A 17,353-nucleotide genomic window follows, 5' to 3' on the forward strand; every position below is an offset into this window, starting at 1 on the left:
ATTTAGATGAATTTTCCTAAAAGGCCAAGTGAAATATTTTCACATTTCTTTGCTTTCATGTTATTAATTTCTCCGTGTAGAGATCTGATTAAAATATGTAATGTAGCAGAAACAGATAAGATGAAAATTCTGATTTTGGCATTTGATGTGCTTTAAGCTGCAAAAAGGTCCGTTGGTTCCTTGACTTTATCTGGCGTGGGAAGACTTTTTCAGACTGGAATGTTTGCATTGGAAGGGATCTCAGGGGTCAGAGTGCACCTCCTAATATGCAGAGACTGGCTTTATAGATGCACATGGTTTCAAATGGCCAATGTTTGACTGTCAGTAGGACAAAGTAGATTCAGATGGGAAGTGTTGCTTCCATTGGACAGAACTACTTTTCCTTCAACCTAGTTTTGAAATCACTTCCTATTTCAAACTTGATAACCTCTACTGCCCAACACGTTTAACAGTGTCAATAAATATAAAAAGCCCTCTTTTTTTTATACTACATCGTCTAAGAAAACTTATTTTTTTATTCATTGATAGTTTTTTTTTTGTTTTTTGTTTTTGTTTTTTACAAACAAAACATTTGTCATAAGTAGTTCCTAGAAAATCAGTCTACTGGCTGGGTGCTGTGGCTCATGCCTGTTACCCCAGCACTTTGGGAGGCTGAGGTGGGCAGATCACTTGAGGTCAGTAGTTTGAGACCCAACTAACCAACATGGCAAAACCCCATCTCTACTAAAAATACAAAAAATTAGGCAGGCATGGTGGCATGTGCCTGTAGTCCCAGCTACTCAGGAGGCTGAGGCAGGAGAACCACTTGAACCCAGGAGGTGGAGGTAGCAGTGAGCTAAGATCGCACCTCTGCACTCCTGCCTGGGTAACAGACCCATGCTCCATCTCAAAAAAAAGAAAGTAAAGAAAGAAAGAAAATCAGTCCACTGTTTTGTGAATTTTTAAATTAGAACACTGAAGTCAACTTTGTAAAAGTGAATTGCTGTGTAAAAAGGAAGGAAATTCTGACACACTACGACCTGGACGAGCCTTAAGGACATTATGCTGAGTGAAATAAGCCAGTTGCAAAGAGACAAATACTCTATAATTGCACTTAAATGAGGTATAAGAGCCATCAAATTCATAGAGAACGTACAGTGGTGGTTTCCAGGAACTGAGGACAGAGGGGAATGGGGAGTTGGTGTTTAATGGGGACAGAGTTTCAGTTTGGGAAGGTGAAACAGTTCTGGAGATGGCTAGTGGTGATGATTACATAACAACGTGAGTGTGCTTAACACGGCAGAATTGTATGCTCAAAAGTGGTTAAGATGCTAAATTTCAGGTGGCCGGGTGCGGTGGCTCACGCCTGTAATCCCAACACTTTGGGAGGCAGAGCCTGGCAGACCACCTGAGGTCAGGAGTTCGAGACCAGCTTGGCCAACATGGCGAGACCCTTTCTCTACTGAAAATAAGAAAATTAGCCAGGCTTGGTGGCAGGTGCCTGTAATTTTAGCTACTTGAGAGACTGAGGCAGGAGAATCACTAGAACCCAGGAGGTGCAGGTTGCAGTGAGCCGAGATCACGTCACTGCACTCCAGCTTGGGTGACAGAGTGAGACTCTGTCTCAAGAAAAGAAAAAAAAAAATTCTAAATTTCATGTTACACGTATTTTACCAAAATTTGAAAAGAAGGAATTACGGTGGCTGGAATGAACTAGTGCTCTGTGGAAACAGTGCGGTAGCGGATTCTGGGTAACCCAACCCAGTCTGCCCTGTATGAGAATCGGAGTCTCCTGGAAATGCTCATTTTCCTTCTTTGGGGCGGGCAGTTCTTCCTCCTGGCCTGGCTAGGGTACTTCCTGCCATCCCTGCGGAAACACCTCCTTTCTGGTTTCTTCCTCCATCCCCTTGGCTCTGTTCCAGTCAATACTGTGTTCCCCAACACACCAATAGAGCAAGAAGAGCTGGCTCCAGGCCTCTGGGGGCAGTCAATGACTAGAACGAGAGGGATGTAGTAGAAAGTCAGCTCTCCCTCTCCGGAGAAATCCCGTTAAGCGAGGGTCCCCAGGGGGCACCAGGTTTTGGTTCTGTGCAGTTTTAGTAGCCTGTGTCAAAAGAAAACCCAGGTCAGTGCCATAAACACAAGGACGGCAAGGAGTCTTGCCTTGTGGAGCAGCTGGAGAGAGGGTCCCCTGGGAGGATTCCCTCCGGGACATATGGGTATTTTCAGGGAAGATTCCATTTGTAGGTCTGGAATGGATGTGGGGGGAGAGAGAAGACAGGTGGATGGGGGGTTAGGGATCGAGATGTGAACAGATGCGTGCCTGCTGCTGATGACTCAACAGTCTCATGAATCCCCAGCGCAGCCCTGTCAGGTAGAATGTTGTGCAATCATGATGATGTTCACGCTGCCTAACACCGCAGGCGCGACCACTGCCACTTGTGCTGTTAAGTCTGTGAAATACGCCTAGTGTGACTGAGGAATGAAATGTTCAATCTTCATTGGTTTAAACGTTAAGAGCCACGTACAGCCAATGGCTACCTTATTGGACAGCACAGCCCTAGGTCAGCTCTGGTGTGATTCTCATCCAGATCATTACAGCCTAAGGATCCTGGAGCTTGACTTGGTTCTGGAAAGACTCGGGAATTCACATCTGCTTTGATTAGACCTGAGGATGATGCTGGGGTTTACAGTATGGACACTGGACTCCCTGAAACCTACTAGCACAAGATGACTGGTCATTAATTGTTTGATTAATTATTGATTTAATGTTTTTGTTTGTTTGTTGCTGTTGTTGTTTTTGCCACAGTTTCACTCTGTTGCCCAGGCTGGGCTGCTGTGGTGCCACCTTGGCTCACTGCAACCTCCACCTCCCAGTTTCAAGCGATTCTCATGCCGCAGCCTCCTAAGTAGCTGGGACTACAGGTGCACACAACCACACACAGTTAATTTTTTTTTTTTTTTTTGTATTTTCAGTAGAGGCGGTGTTTCACCGTGTTGACCAGGCTGGCCTCAAACTCCTGACCTCAAGTGATCCGCTGGTATGGGTGTGAGCCACCATGGCTGGCCTAAAAACGGGGATGTTTTTAAGAAAGGATGATGGAATGTTATACAGCACTAAAAAGAAATGAATCATGAAGCCATGGAAAGACAAGGAGGAAATTTAAATACATGTTAGTAAGTGAAAGAAGCTGATCAGAAAAGGCTACAGATAGCCAGATGCAGTGGCTCACACCTGTAATCCCAACACTTTAGGAGACTGAGGTGGGAGGATTACTGGATCTCAGGAGTTTGAGACCAGCCTGGGCAACAGGGTGAGACCCTGTCTTTACAAAAAATTAGAAACAAAAATTAGCCAGGCATGATGGTGCATGCCTCTTGTCCCAGCTCTTCAGAAGGCTGAGGCTGGAGGATTGCTTGAGCATGGGAGGTCAAGGCTGCAGTAAGCTGTGATTGCACCACTGCACTCCAGCCTGGGCAAGACAGCAAGACCCTATAGAACAAACAAAGAAGAAAAGGCTACATACTGTATGATTCCAACTATATGACATTCTGGAAATAGCAAAGCTGTGGAGATAGTAAAAAGCTGAGGGATAAATAGGTGGGACACAGAGGATTTTCAGGGCAGTGAAATGCCCTGTACGATACTGTAATGGTGGATCCATGTCATTATATACTTGTCCAGATCTATAGAATGGACAGACCATGAGTGAACCCTGAGGTGAGCTATGGACTCAGGGTGTTGATGGTGTGTCACTGGAGGTTGGGTTCGTCCGTTGGAACAAATGCACCACTCTGAGGGGGGCGTTGATAGGGAGGCTGTACGTGATGGAGGGAAGTATATGAGAAATCTATGTACCTTCTCAATTTGTCTGTAAATCTAAAACTGCTCTTAAAAGTTTGGCTGGGCACGGTGGCTCATGCCTGTAATCCCAGCACTTAGGGAGGCTGAGGCAGGCGCATCACCTGTAGTCAGGAGTTTGAGACCAGCCTGGCCAACATGGTGAAACCCCATCTCTACTAAAAATACAAAAAAAAAACTTGGCGTGGTTGTGGGTGCCTGTAATCTCAGCTATGCAAGAGGCTGAGGCAGGAGAATTGCTTGAGCCCATGAGGCAGAGGTTGCAGTGAGCTGAGACTGCACCACTGCACTCCAGCCTGGGCGACAGAGGGAGACTCGTCTACCCCCTGCCCCCCAAAAAAGAAAAGTGTATTAATTTGATAGATTTATTTTTTGAGGTAGGGTCTCTGTCGCCCAGGCTGGAGTGTAATGGGTGTGATCATGGCTCACTGCAGTCTCAACTTCAAGGGCTCACATGATCCTCCTGCCTCAGCCTCCGAAGTAGCTGGGATAAGAGGTGTGCGTCACCATGCATAGCTAACTTTTAAAGATTTTTAGTAGAGATGAGGTTTTGCTGTGTTGCCCAGGCTGGTCTTGAACTCCTGAGCTCGGTGATCTTTCACTCCTTGGCCTCCCAGAGTGCTAGGAATACAGGCATGAGCCACTGTGCCCAGCCTGGTATATTAATTTTTTTTAAATGGGATGTTATAGTGAACAAAACCAACAGGAATTCTATCCTCATGGGCTTACAGTCTGGCAGGGAAGACAAACACGGAGTGAGCAAACACAAGTGTGAACTGACGTGTGTTAGGAAGGAGGTCTCAACTTGAGTCAGTAGAACGAGTCTGTGGGGGTGACGTCAAGTGAAGGTACTGTCATTTTATCACATTTTAACAGGGACACTTCCAGTCATATGGTCCCTGGACACTGACACAACTTTTCCAGGCCTTTTCTTTTTTGATACCTTCCTTCTCATTAGAATCTCCTGGGCCAGTCCAGTGTCTTAACACGGTGGCTGAACCCATAAAAATGGGAAACCCTTGTTTCACCTCCAAAAAGGGTTTTAGAGGAAGAGGCGGGGAAAAGGAGACTTGGCTGGAATGGGGGAGAGTTCACAGGGGTGAGGCGGCAGGGCAACAGGCCCAGAATTACAGCCCCAAGGACCGCCCCCGCCCATACCCAAGGCAGCTGTGGACGGGGCTCTCCAGAGGGCTAGGGAACTATCACAGTCACAGCCGAGGCTGGGAAGGGAGCCAGGGCTGCAGCATAGTCCGCCCCTCCAGCGCCGCCCAGCCCCGCCACCTTAACTGTTCCTCTGGCTGCGGGTGCCTCGGCTTGGCCACCCTCACGCTGCGGTTAGTTGACTGATTCTGGAAGCAGTGAGCATCTCCCGTGTGCTCGCAGCCCAGGGGCCCCTGGGGATGCTTGGGCCGCCTGCCTCTGCTTCATGTCCCCTGCCTGGTCCTCTGGCTCCCAGGCCTAATACGAGGGTGGCCGATTCCCTGGAGGGAGGAAATGGAGCCTGGATCAGGCTTCTCCACTCTGGCTGCTCTTGACAACGACTTGGGGACTTTTAGAAAGGTATGAGCACCCTCCACCAATTAAGGCACAATTTTCCTGAAAATTCCTTGACATTTTCTAAGCTTACTGGCTATTTTCCTGCAGTGCCTTAGGTGATGAAGAGCGTGACCCAGAATCCTCCTTGGTTGCTCCCCATCCTCTAGGGAACCTTCTAGCTGGCTACTGCCTTAGTGGGAACCCCTTTCTGCTGGGAAAATCCCAGTAGGGATTTGGGATTGGCCAACCCTTTCATCTCCCCCTCCGCCGAGCTCCCTCCCAACTGAGCCTGAGGGCTGACTCGCGGGCCCAAGGCCACCTCTGAGATCCAGCCTTGTCATCACCGTGTGACATCCCTAGGGAGCTTTCCCACTGCAGGAGGTGGCTGCTGACGGGTTCCAGCTGTTGGTGCCAGCCAGGAAGGCCTCTTCCCCACGCTAGACTTGAAAACTTGTCAGGAGCGCCTCAACCTGAACTCCCTTGGCCAGAAACTCAACAGCAGGCAGATTAGACGCCGAACAGGAGTGGGGAACATGTGGAGAGTGGGAGGGGCGGAGGCTCCAGGGAACTTTCCTGCATTAGGAGCTGGGGAGCTGGCCCCAAAATAAAATTGTCTTGAAAGAAAAGAACAGAGTGTGTTGGCACAGCAAGGCCTTTCTTCCGCTCTGGGGCATGACGGAGGTCAAGCCCCCTGCTGGGCTGGAGTGCGGGCCGCTCCTCTTCAGTGGGCACAGGAGTGTGCTCTGCCCTGCCCGGCCTGGCTCGGCCTCCTCTGAGAGGGTTTCATGCAGGCCTGGGCCGTCATTCCTGGCAGATGAACAAAACCCGAGAGCAAACACATTTCACATTGAGTCTGAATGCTCAGAGGAACCACGTTTTTCTGAGATTACACATTCTTCCGGCATTATGCTCTACTGGAGAACGCAAAACAACCCAGTGCAACGATGCTTTCTTTCCTTTTTACATTTTCGAGGACCACACAGAGGACTCTTGCTCGGTGGTGGTGGAGACGGAGGGCTGGCGTGTGCCTGGCCACGGGTGGGATGCTCAGGAATGGGTTGGCCGAAGCGGGGATTGCCTACCTTCTTACCCAGCCCTTAGGGCCTTCTGGAACATCTCCAGGTAGGGCTGCTTCCTCAAACCTAAGGCATCACCCGAGAGAAGGGGTGTTTGTGTGGGCTGCAGGGAGGACGCTTGAGTTCAGCGGCCCTGCCCCTTCCAGGCTGTTTGAACTTGGACAAGTCACTTAACCCCATGAGCCTCTGTTTTCTCACTTGTGAAAAGGGGACAATGTATAGTAGGGCCTTGGTGGAGGCGGACAAGAATGAGAGAAGGAAGAGCCTGGAAGTGAAGGTCTTTCCCCTCCTCATCCCCCCAACCCCCGGAGCAGCCCTTGTTTTTCCATTTTGCTATCGGGCTTCCTCTTCAGTTTTCCTTGGAAAAGGCTGTCTGGAGCTTTCTAACATCTGCATGCCCGGCCGCCACCCCAGACCCCTTAAATCAGAACCTCTGAGGGTGAGACCCAGGCATGGGTATTTTTTCACAGTTTGCGGAGTGATTCTGATGGCTCAAGCTAAGAACCACTGCCCCAAAGACCAAGGCAAACAGGCCAGGCATGGTGGCTCATGCCTGTAATCCCAGCACTTGGAGGCTGAGGTTAGGGGATCACTTGAGGCCATGGGCTCGAGACCAGCCTGGGCAACATAATGAGACCCTAACTCTTAATAAAATAAAAAATTGTCCAGGCACGGTGGCTCACACCTGTAATTCCAGCACCTTGAGGGGCCAAGGTGGGTGGATCACCTCAGGTCAGGAGTTCAAGACCAGTCCAGCCAACATGGTGAAACCTGTCTCTACTAAAAATACAAAAAATAGCCGGGCATGGTGGCAGGTGCCTGTAATCCCCACTATTTGGGAGGCCGAGTCGGGAGAATCACTTGAACCTGGGAGTCAGGTTGCAGTGAGCCAAGATCGCACCATTGTACTCCAGCCTGGGCAACAAGAGTGAAACTCCGTCTCAAATAAATATAAAAATAAATAAAATTACCCAGGCATGGTGGCTGCAATCTCAGCATTTTGGGAGGCCGAGGTGGGAGGATTGCTTGAGCCCAGGAGTTTGAGGTTGCAGTGAACCATGATCGCACCACTGCACTCCAGCCTGGGTGACCAAGTGATACCTATCTCTACAAAACAAAAAACACAAGAAAAACCAAAGGAAACGGGGACAGTGGAAGGTGCTATGAAGTCTAACGGGCTTGGCGGGTCCTGGCTGTCAGCAGGGCCCTCTTGGAATTCTGCAGGGTGCCTGGCCAGTCCCAGTGGGGCGGATCCTATACCCAGGGTGTAATTGTCAGGGTGTGGCCCTGGGGGAGGATGTCAAAGGTCCATCACCTGTTAAAGGTCCAGCACATGATTTGTGCTTTCCTTAGGGAGGTAACTTTGAAGTCCACCTGCCACAGGGCTGGTGCTTGGGAGGGAATAGACTTGCTGGGTAACCCCCCTGCTGCTGTTGTCCCGCCTCCCCCATGGGCAGCTCTCAGCAACCCTGGAAAAGTGACACTCAGCTTGTTGCTTTCCGGGAATTGGCTCAAGAAGAAGGCCAGCTGCTGGTGCTGGTGTAAGAAATGAAGAGGAGCTGAAGAGTTTCAAGAGAGATGATTTCCAAGGCAGGAAATCGCAATTGGGCTGGAGCAGGGAGGCCCCATCCTGTGTGGCTGTGGTTTTTGCCTGTGCTGTGAACAGGGATCCCTGTAGGGGCTGAACTCCTGGCCCCATCCCTGGTGAGCCCAGGGCTGCGGGGCTGTCAAAGTCTGTTGTGGGCCCAGGCCCAGCCCTGAGTCTGGAGGACTTTCCAGCTCGCTGCAAAGCTCTCTGTGTTGCTCAGGGCATGAGGGAATGTGCACTGTCAATAGGGCTATTTGAGAGCTTCCAATTCTGCTTCCTGATTTCTGTCACTGACAGTATGAACCAGGGCATCTCTGTAAAAAAGTGAACACAAATAGTGTGAGCTGCTATCTCCAAAAGCTGGTGGCCACCTTTGCTAGTGTCGGGGAAGTGCAGCAGTAAACACACAGACATGGTGGAGAGCAGGGAGCAGGGCGCCAGGCATGTTTCTTTCTTTTTTTTTTTTATGAGACAGTCTCGCTCTGTTGTCCAGGCTGGAATGCAGTAGAATGATCTTGGCTCACCACAACCTCTGCCTTCTGGATTCAAACAATTCTCATGCCTCAGCCGTAGCTGGGAGTACAGGCACACGCCACCACACCTGGCTAATTTTTGTATTTTTTGTAGAGACAGGGTTTTACCATGTTGGCCAGGCTGGTCTCAAACTTCTGGCCCCAAGTGATCCGCCCGCCTCGGCCTCCCAAAGTGCTGGGATTACAGGTGTGAGCTACCGTGCCTGGCCAGGAATATTTCTTTAAAACACCAAACAAAACAATCGCTAGTGACACCTGAAACAAGTCCCCACAAACTGTGAATTGTAGAACAGATGATTGGTGAAACAGAAGCTCGGTTTGGGGACTGAAAAGCGTCCTTCTCAAATGGGAGTCTCGGTGGAGATTTTCTAAGCTGTGTCTTCCCCTTGCTGGGAGACAGGGGTGCTCAGGGCAGGTGGAGGATCGGAGAGCCCCTGCCTTCCTGAGGCTGATCTGAGTTAGGCTAAACCCCGCACAGCCAGATCTGAACTGAGGAGACTAACATCCCCTCTGGGCCAACCTGGAGAGCAGGCAGGGGACTGCGTGCCCTGAGTCCTCTTTATTTGGGTCTAGCGCTGGAAGATGCTTGTAATGGCAGCCGATAAAGAGAGATGCCATCCCTTGTATCCACAGATATCGAGTGAACTTCAGACCTAGGTATGTCACTAGGTATAAGACAGTGACGCAGTTGGAATGGAGGTGCTGTCCTGGCTTTAGAGGGGGAGATTGCCAAGAAGGTCCTAAAGAGCCCGTGAAGACCCTCCAACCCACGCCCGCTCGGCCTCGAAACAGCTTGAAGAAAGCCACAGGTAACTTCTTATTTGTGCTGTTATGTATGGCCACCTTTAATATTTCCGGTGCTCCTTCAAACAACAGGATTTGTGCTTTACAGTGGTGAGCTTTGAATGGCCTGATTTGTGCTTTACAGTGGTGAGCTTTGAATGGCCTACGAATAACACACATAGATGCCTGCAGTAGCCACACGTGACAAATTCATTCGTAGGAGCAGTAGCAATTGTAAGACAAACGTCCTTGCAAGGACATTGCTTTGCTAGGGCCAGCTTGTTGTGAAAGCCGGTGCCGTAAAAATCAGGGTAGGAAATGCCAGTGGGTTCAGACTTGGGTCACCTGGAGGCACAGCTGTAAAGAGATTCAGATGTAATGATGTACTGTTTGTTTTTACTTGGGTCCATACATCTGAATTTAAGGGGGTTAAAATTGTTTTTTATTTTTTATTTTTATTTTTTGAGATGGAGTCTTGCTGTGTCACCCAGACTGGAGTGCAGTGGCACAATCTCGGCTCACTGCAACCTCTGCCTACCTGGTTCAAGCAATTCTCCTGCCTCAGCCTCTAAGTAGCTGGGATTACAGGCACCTGCCATCACGCCTGGCTAATTTTTGTACTTTTGGTGGAGACGGGGTTTCGTCATGTGGGCCAGGTTGGTTTCAAACTCCTGACCTCAGGTGATCTGCCCACCTCGGTCTCCCAAAGTGCTGGGATTACAGGTGTGAGCCACTGTGCCTGGCCATCACTTCATCTTTTTAAGTTCAGTCACAATAAATGCAGCATAGTTTTCTTATGAAATTAGATGCTTAAATGATATTTTGCCATGAGGTGTTCTCAATTTTGAAACTTGTAGTGCTTCCCAACGTTGTCTGTAAAAATAGATTTTAAAATGCTTTTTTAACTACAAAAGTAATGCATGTCAATTAAAGAATGTTTATAAAATATAGGAAAAATATTTAAGGATACATAATCTCATGACTACATGAGAACTACTGTTGACATTTTGTTATAGAACCTTACTCTCTTTCCTATGTCTGTACATTCATTTTGTTAAAAATTCATTCATCTCACAAATATTTATTGAACTTCTATATCTGTCAAGCTCTATACTGGGTACTTGGAATAAGTGAGAAAAAAAGCAGACAGAGTCCCTGACTTCATAGAAGGCAGACATTAGACAGTAATTACAATAATTCATGACAGGTACTGGGATTGGGGGGAACATGATATGGGGGCTGGTGGATTGTAATTGTTTATTTTTGTTTTGTTTCATTTTAGTTTTTGTTTGACAGAAGTTTAAGCATATTGTAGTTTAAGCTGAACAGCTTTATAAGGACGAGTAGGAAAAACAATGATCACCCCCAAACCCTTTTCCCTCATTTTGCCTTCTCAGAGGTAGTACTTTAAACTCTTCAGATGAATCTTTTGGAATTGACCTCCACATCTATTGGTTTCTCATTATGGAAGGTGAGAATTTGACTCCCTTTCATCCACTCCTCAACACATGGCTCCTGTCCCCCCATCCCTTCCATACAGTTAGACCGTATTCTTTATTTATTCAGTATTCAATGTTTACATTGTAATAACTATGTAGATAATGTTTACAGCTGAGCCATGTGGTGTACTGTAAATAGGTTTTCTTTCCTACACAGCTGTTTGAATCCTTACAGTTAATCATTGTCTTATGTTTTTCCTTTGCTTGGTTTTCTTTTTATTGCTATTTCAACCCAGCTCTTCTCTGGTTCTCTAAATGTCCCCTCCATATGTTCAGACACAGCAGTTTCATCATCTTGAAGAAGTCTCCTTTGAGCCTTCTCACTTGTCCTACCTGGACGGGATGTTCTCTTTTCCTGTCATCACCCGAGGATCTTAACTTACCCCTCTCCTATTGAATTTCCTGTTTCCTGTGTCGCCTGCTCCCTCTTTCTTGGTTTATCCCCTTGCTTTGCTTGAGCATGTCCTTTAGTAGCTTCATGAGGCAATTACATGGGAAGCAAACTTTTTACCACTTTATAGTATGAAAACTATTTTTTATTCTAGCTTCAGAAATCTAGGTCAGAAATCAATTTCATTCAGAATTTTCAAAATAGTGCTCAGTTTTTCTCTAGCTTCCAATATTGCTGTTAGAAAAGGACCAAAACTCTTCTGACTCCCAGTTTTTTGTGTGTGCGACTTGAATAGGTTTTTTTTTTGTCTCCCCCCTCCTATTTTTGTCCTTTTAGTGAGATTATAGGAAGGAGTAAAAAGAAATGCTTATCCTCTGATATATATGTTTGAAAGTTTATCCCCTCCAAATCTCATGTTGCAATGTGATCTTCACTGTGGGAGGTGGGGCATCATGGGAGGTGTTTGGATCCTTCATGAATGGCTTGATGCCCTCCTTGCAGTAATGAGTGAGTTCTTGCTCTGTTAGTACACATGAGAGCTAGTTGGTTGGGAGAGCCTGGCACCTTCTCCCTTTCTTCTTGCTCCCTGTCTTACCACGTGACACATGGGCCCCCTCTTCATCTTCCATCATGAGTAAAAGCTTCCTGAGGTCCTGACCAGAAGCAGATGCTTCTTGTACAGCCTGCAAAACTGTGAGCCAAATAAACCTCTTTTCTTCACAAATTACCCAGTCTCAGATAGTCCTTTATTTCAACACAGAATGGATGAATATATCCTGAATTCACTGTCATTATAAAAAACATACTATTTTTACAACTTTTTCTTTTTTAGAGACAGGGTCTTGCTCTATAACCCAGGCCGGAGTGTAGTGGCATGATTATAGCTCACAACCTTGAACTCCTGGTCTCACGTGATCCTCCCACCTCAGCATCCCAAAATGTTGGGGTTACAGGCGTGAACCACTGCACTTGACCTGGAACTTACTTTTTACTGAATAACCTATAATGGACAACCTTCCATGTCATGAAATACTCTACAATATACCACTTAATGGCCTGAGAGAATGTGAGTTATTGAACACCATCCTCTGTTGGTCACTTAGGTTGTTTGTAATTTTTCACTATTATAGATAATGTATGAATATGCATCTTTTCCTATTAAATTTTTGTACTCGTTTCTGATTATTTACTAGAATAAATTTCTTGAAGTGTAATTGTAGGGTCAAAAGATTCGGAGTATTTTGATACATATTGCCAAATTATCCTTTGAAAAAAATGCAATTTGCACAGTCACCAGTGGCATGTGAGCAAAGCGTTTCCTTACATCCTCAATCTTTCCCCCTTCACTGCCCTTTGTTTTGTTTCCTTTGCTTAGAATAGCATTTCCACTTGCATATGATTCAATAACCTGTTTCTTTCTTTAGCATCTTAAGAGAGAATAAATATTTCAGTAAGGAAAACGAGGTGTTCTTTTTAGTTCTCTGCAAAAAGAAAGATTCTTGGGAGTTTGGATATCTGAATTTCAGATTTGGTTTTACTACAAACTTGATTTTAGTAAATAATAGCTGCTATGATGAGCTTGCGCAAAAGTTCAGAGGAGGAAAAAGCAATGATTATTGAATTCAAATATCTATAGCATTCTAAATTAATTTCCAGTGTAATGTGTTAATGCATTTTATTTAATTGCAACTTATGTTGTGTTTGACTTTTTCTACTTGATATTATATGTCTCACTATAGTTGCCAGGTTTGTCAGTGTTAACCTCTTTCAGTATTTTTTTTTTTTTTTTGAGACAGAGTCTTGCTCTGTCGCCCAGGCTAGAGTGCAGTGGTCAGATCTCAGCTCACTGCAAGCTCCGCCTCCCAAGTTTACACCATTCTCCTGCCTCAGCCTCCCGGGTAGCTGGGACTACAGGTGCCCCGCCACCACGCCTGGGTAGTTTTTTGTATTTTTTAGTAGAGACGGGGTTTCACTGTGTTAGCCAGGATGGTCTTGATCTCCTGACCTCGTGATCTGCCCGTCTCGGCCTCCCAAAGTGCTGGGATTACAGGCTTGAGCCACCGTGCCCGGCCAGTATTTCTTTTTTTTTTTTTTTTTTTGAGACAGGATCTCTGTTGCCCAGGCGGGAGTTCAGCGGTGCTATCTCGGCTCACTGCAACCTCCCCCTCCTAGGTTCAAGCAATTTTTCTGCCTCAACCTCTCTAGTAGCTGGGATTACAGGCACCTGCCACCACACCTGGCTGATTTTTATATTTTTAGTAGAGATGGGGTTTCACATGTTGGCCAGGCTGGTCTTGAACTCCTATCCTCAAGCAATCCACCCGCCTCAGCCTCCCAAAGTGCTGGGACTACAGGCGTGAGCCGTCATGTGCGGGCGCAGTATTTCTTGTATCCTGCTGTACTCAGGGCATAGTTTGTTTCTTATTGTCCTATTGCTGCAGGTTTCGATAGTCCCCTTTTTATTTATCTCTATGTCTATTAATTTATCTTTGTTTTATGACTCATCACTATCATTCCCCCCTTATCATTATTAAAAATTAATAATTTTTTCTTTCTTTTGGATTTTCCTTGGTGTTTTCTCAAAATAAGATTACCCAAAATTCTTCTTGTTTTTTTGTTTTTGCATTCTTCTTGTTTTTTTCTTCTTTCTTTTTTTTTTTTAAAGATTCAGGGTCTTGCTATATTGCCCAGGATGCCCTTGAACTCCTGGGCTCATGCCATCCTCCCGCCTCCCTAGTAACTGAGACTACAGACACACACCACCTCCCTGACCAACTTTCAATATTTGCATTCTTTGCCTTAGTGAATCTTACTATATATGGTCAGACGGTGCTGTTGTTAGGAGACACTGATGGAATAGTTGCTTTATCTCTGTTGTTTTTTGTCTCCCAAACTGCAAGCAGGGCTAAACAATGTCTCTGAGACTCTTCAAGCACAGAGATGTTAATAAAAGTAAAAGAGAAAACATTCAGGCACTGCTTTGAGGGTAACATCAGATGATATGATATCATATGATATCACCATGCAACAGCTAATGGGTGGATCTTGCTAAAGTGGCTTCTTGTGGTTTTACTGTATGTAGTCAACTCTTGGGGTGTGGCTGCAGTTCACTAATATGTGAATGAAGTGTTCATATGATAAAGCAAGATAACGAATATTTCCCCTCAGGGTGAAAGAGACCATTGGTTATCTAATTGGTGCCATGTGCATATTATTTTAACAGCTCTAGGAGGGATTGTACCCCTTCTTTATAGATGAGAGGATTATAGTTCACAGAAGTTAGTTAACTTGCTCAAGGACAAACAGTAAATAGCAGAGCCAGAATGCAAATAGAGGTCTATTTGACTCCAGAGCCCTTACTCTTTTCTACTGTACCACAGTAATTACCTACAATTGTGTAGTGACCTGTAAGTGAAAGTGTACATGCATTTTGTAGGTACCTTGTTTATTGTCTTGGCAGAATCTGGCTAAAGGTAGAAAGTGTTCATTCATGTCCAACTTTATCTTTGTAACAGATAATGAACCCAGCCAAGTCTCAGAGCCCAAGAAGACTTTGTCCCCAACTGGTACAGCACAACCAAGCCAGGGAGTAGATCCAAAAGAGGGGCCCCAGGAACTTCAGGAAAAGAAGATACAGGTGCTAGAGGAGAAGGTTCTCCGACTCACAAGGACGGTTCTTGACCTCCAGTCTTCCCTTGCTGGAGTGAGTGAAAATCTCAAACATGCCACTCAGGATGATGCCAGTAAAACACGGGCACCAGGGCTCAGCAGCCAGCACCCCAAGCCTGACACCACCATTAGTGGAGACACAGAAACGGCCCAGAGTCCTGGCATCTTCAACACTAAGGAATCTGGCGTGAAGGACATCAAGTCTGAATTGGATGAAGTCAAAGATACTCTAAAGAACAAAAGTGACAAGCTGGAAGAGCTGGATGGAAAAGTGAAGGGCTACGAAGGGCAGCTCAGACAGCTCCAGGAAGCAGCCCAGGGCCCGACGGTGACCATGACAACCATCGAGCTCTACCAAGCCTATGTCGACAGTAAGATTGATGCCCTGAGAGAGGAGCTCATGGAGGGCATGGACAGGAAGCTGGCTGACCTGAAAAACTCGTGTGAGTACAAGCTCACTGGCCTCCAACAGCAGTGTGACGACTATGGGAGCAGCTACCTGGGAGTGATAGAGCTCATAGGGGAGAAGGAAACAAGCCTGAGAAAAGAAATAAATGACCTCCGAGCCCGGCTACAGAAGCCTTCAGCCCAGGCAAACTGCTGTGACAGTGAAAAGAATAGTGACATTGCTCAACAGATCAAGACGTTGGACCAGAAAATTGAGAGAGTTGCTGAAGCCACCAGAATGCTGAATGGAAGAATGGACAATGAGTTTGACCGCCTTATAGTTCCAGAGCCAGATGTGGATTTTGATGCAAAATGGAACGAACTTGATGCAAGGATCAACGTGACGGAGAAGAATGCTGAAGAACATTGCTTTTACATTGAGGAAACCCTTCGGGGGACCATTAATGGAGAGGTGGGTGACTTGAAGCAGCTTGTCGATCAGAAAATACAGTCTCTGGAAGACCGTCTGGGGGCTGTTCTCCTACACATGGCCAACAACACTGGTGCAGAGCTTAGTCCCCCAGGGGCAGCAGCCCTGCCAGGAGTGTCAGGGCCAGGAGATGAGCGGGTCATGATGGAATTAAACCACCTGAAGGACAAAGTTCAATTTGTTGAAGACATGTGCCTGCAGAACGTCCAGGGAAAGCCTCACGGGATGGAAGGTGCCTTGCCAAACACGGAAGATCGCGCAGTACGCGACAACCTGCACCTTTTGAAATCTCTCAACGACACAATGCACAGGAAGTTTCGAGAAACTGAACGAACCATCCAGAAACTTCAACAGGATTTTAGTTTTCTTTATTCTCAATTAAACCACACAGAAGATAATGTGGCTCATCTTCAGAAGGAAATGAGCAATTGTAGAGCAGGTGAAAATGCTGGCGTGGGTGGGTTCACTAAGGTGGGTGAGCAAGAAAGGACAGTGGACACCCTGCCATTCCCCCAGCACCCCATGACTCATTGCTGCAGTCAGCTGGAGGAGAGGTGGCAGAAGCTGCAGAGCCAGCTCCTCTCGGAACTGGACGCTTGTAAGGAAAGCACGCAGGGAGTACAGAGGGAGGTCTCCATGGTGGAGGGCAGGGTGTCTCATATGGAAAAAACCTGCAGCAAGCTGGACTCTATCTCAGGAAATCTTCAGAGGATCAAGGAAGGGCTCAACAAGCATGTCAACAGCCTGTGGAACTGCGTTAGGCAGATGAACGGAACACTCAGGTCGCATTCCAGAGACATTTCTAGCCTGAAGAATTCAGTCCAGCAGTTCTACAGCCACGTCTTCCAGATTTCTACTGATTTGCAAGATCTGGTCAAATTTCAACCATCAGCAAGTAAGTTGAATCTTACAATTCTATTTCTTGTATTTCTTTGCAGCACGCAACAACATTTTTAAAATAATTTTTTGTTCATTTTTGATTTTGTTGAAACTTCATCAAGTAAAAATGTGGCAGTGTTATGCTAGATTTTGGACAGTTCACGGAATGAACTAAATGCCATCAGTCCTACCCAAATGTGGTTCCTAGATTGGTGCCTGAATTATTTGGTGCTGGGTAGCAATGAGATAAATTATATATGCTCAATGTTAGTATTTAGGAACTTCTAAAATAATTTGACAGGCCGGTCACAGTGGCTCATGCCTGTAATCCCAGCACTCTGGGAGGCAAAGGAGGGTGGATCACCTGAGTTCAGGCATTTGAGATCAACCTGGCCAAAATGGTGAAAACCCGTCTCTACTAAAAATGCAAAAATTAGTGGGGTGTGGTGGCATGCGCCCGTAATCCCAGCTAGTAGGGAGGCTGAGGTGGGAGAATTGCTTGAACCTGGGAGGCGGAGGTTAAGGTGAGCCAAGATTGTATCACTGCACTCCAGCCTGAGCAACAGAGAGAGGTACCATCTCAAATAAATAAACAAACTAACAACATTGCAGTGTTGAAGCACATGATCTATGTATTTTACAAAAATATCAGTTCACGACACATTGAAAATAAAAAAGGAA

General features: G+C 46.5%; 1 protein-coding gene across 1 annotated transcript in view; it reads left to right on the forward strand.

Moving 5' to 3' along the window:
- EMILIN2 (elastin microfibril interfacer 2) overlaps nucleotides 1-17,353 on the forward strand; it is a 74,097-nt gene that overhangs the window by 33,633 nt on the left and 23,111 nt on the right. The window contains exons 4-5 of the mRNA XM_011957819.1: nucleotides 9,186-9,383; nucleotides 14,763-16,688. Coding sequence (XP_011813209.1) covers nucleotides 9,186-9,383; nucleotides 14,763-16,688 — 2,124 coding nt within the window. The remainder of the gene's footprint in view (nucleotides 1-9,185; nucleotides 9,384-14,762; nucleotides 16,689-17,353) is intronic.

The sequence above is a fragment of the Colobus angolensis genome, unplaced genomic scaffold (assembly GCF_000951035.1).
Source record: "Colobus angolensis palliatus isolate OR3802 unplaced genomic scaffold, Cang.pa_1.0 Scaffold45, whole genome shotgun sequence".
Lineage (NCBI taxonomy): Eukaryota > Metazoa > Chordata > Mammalia > Primates > Cercopithecidae > Colobus > Colobus angolensis.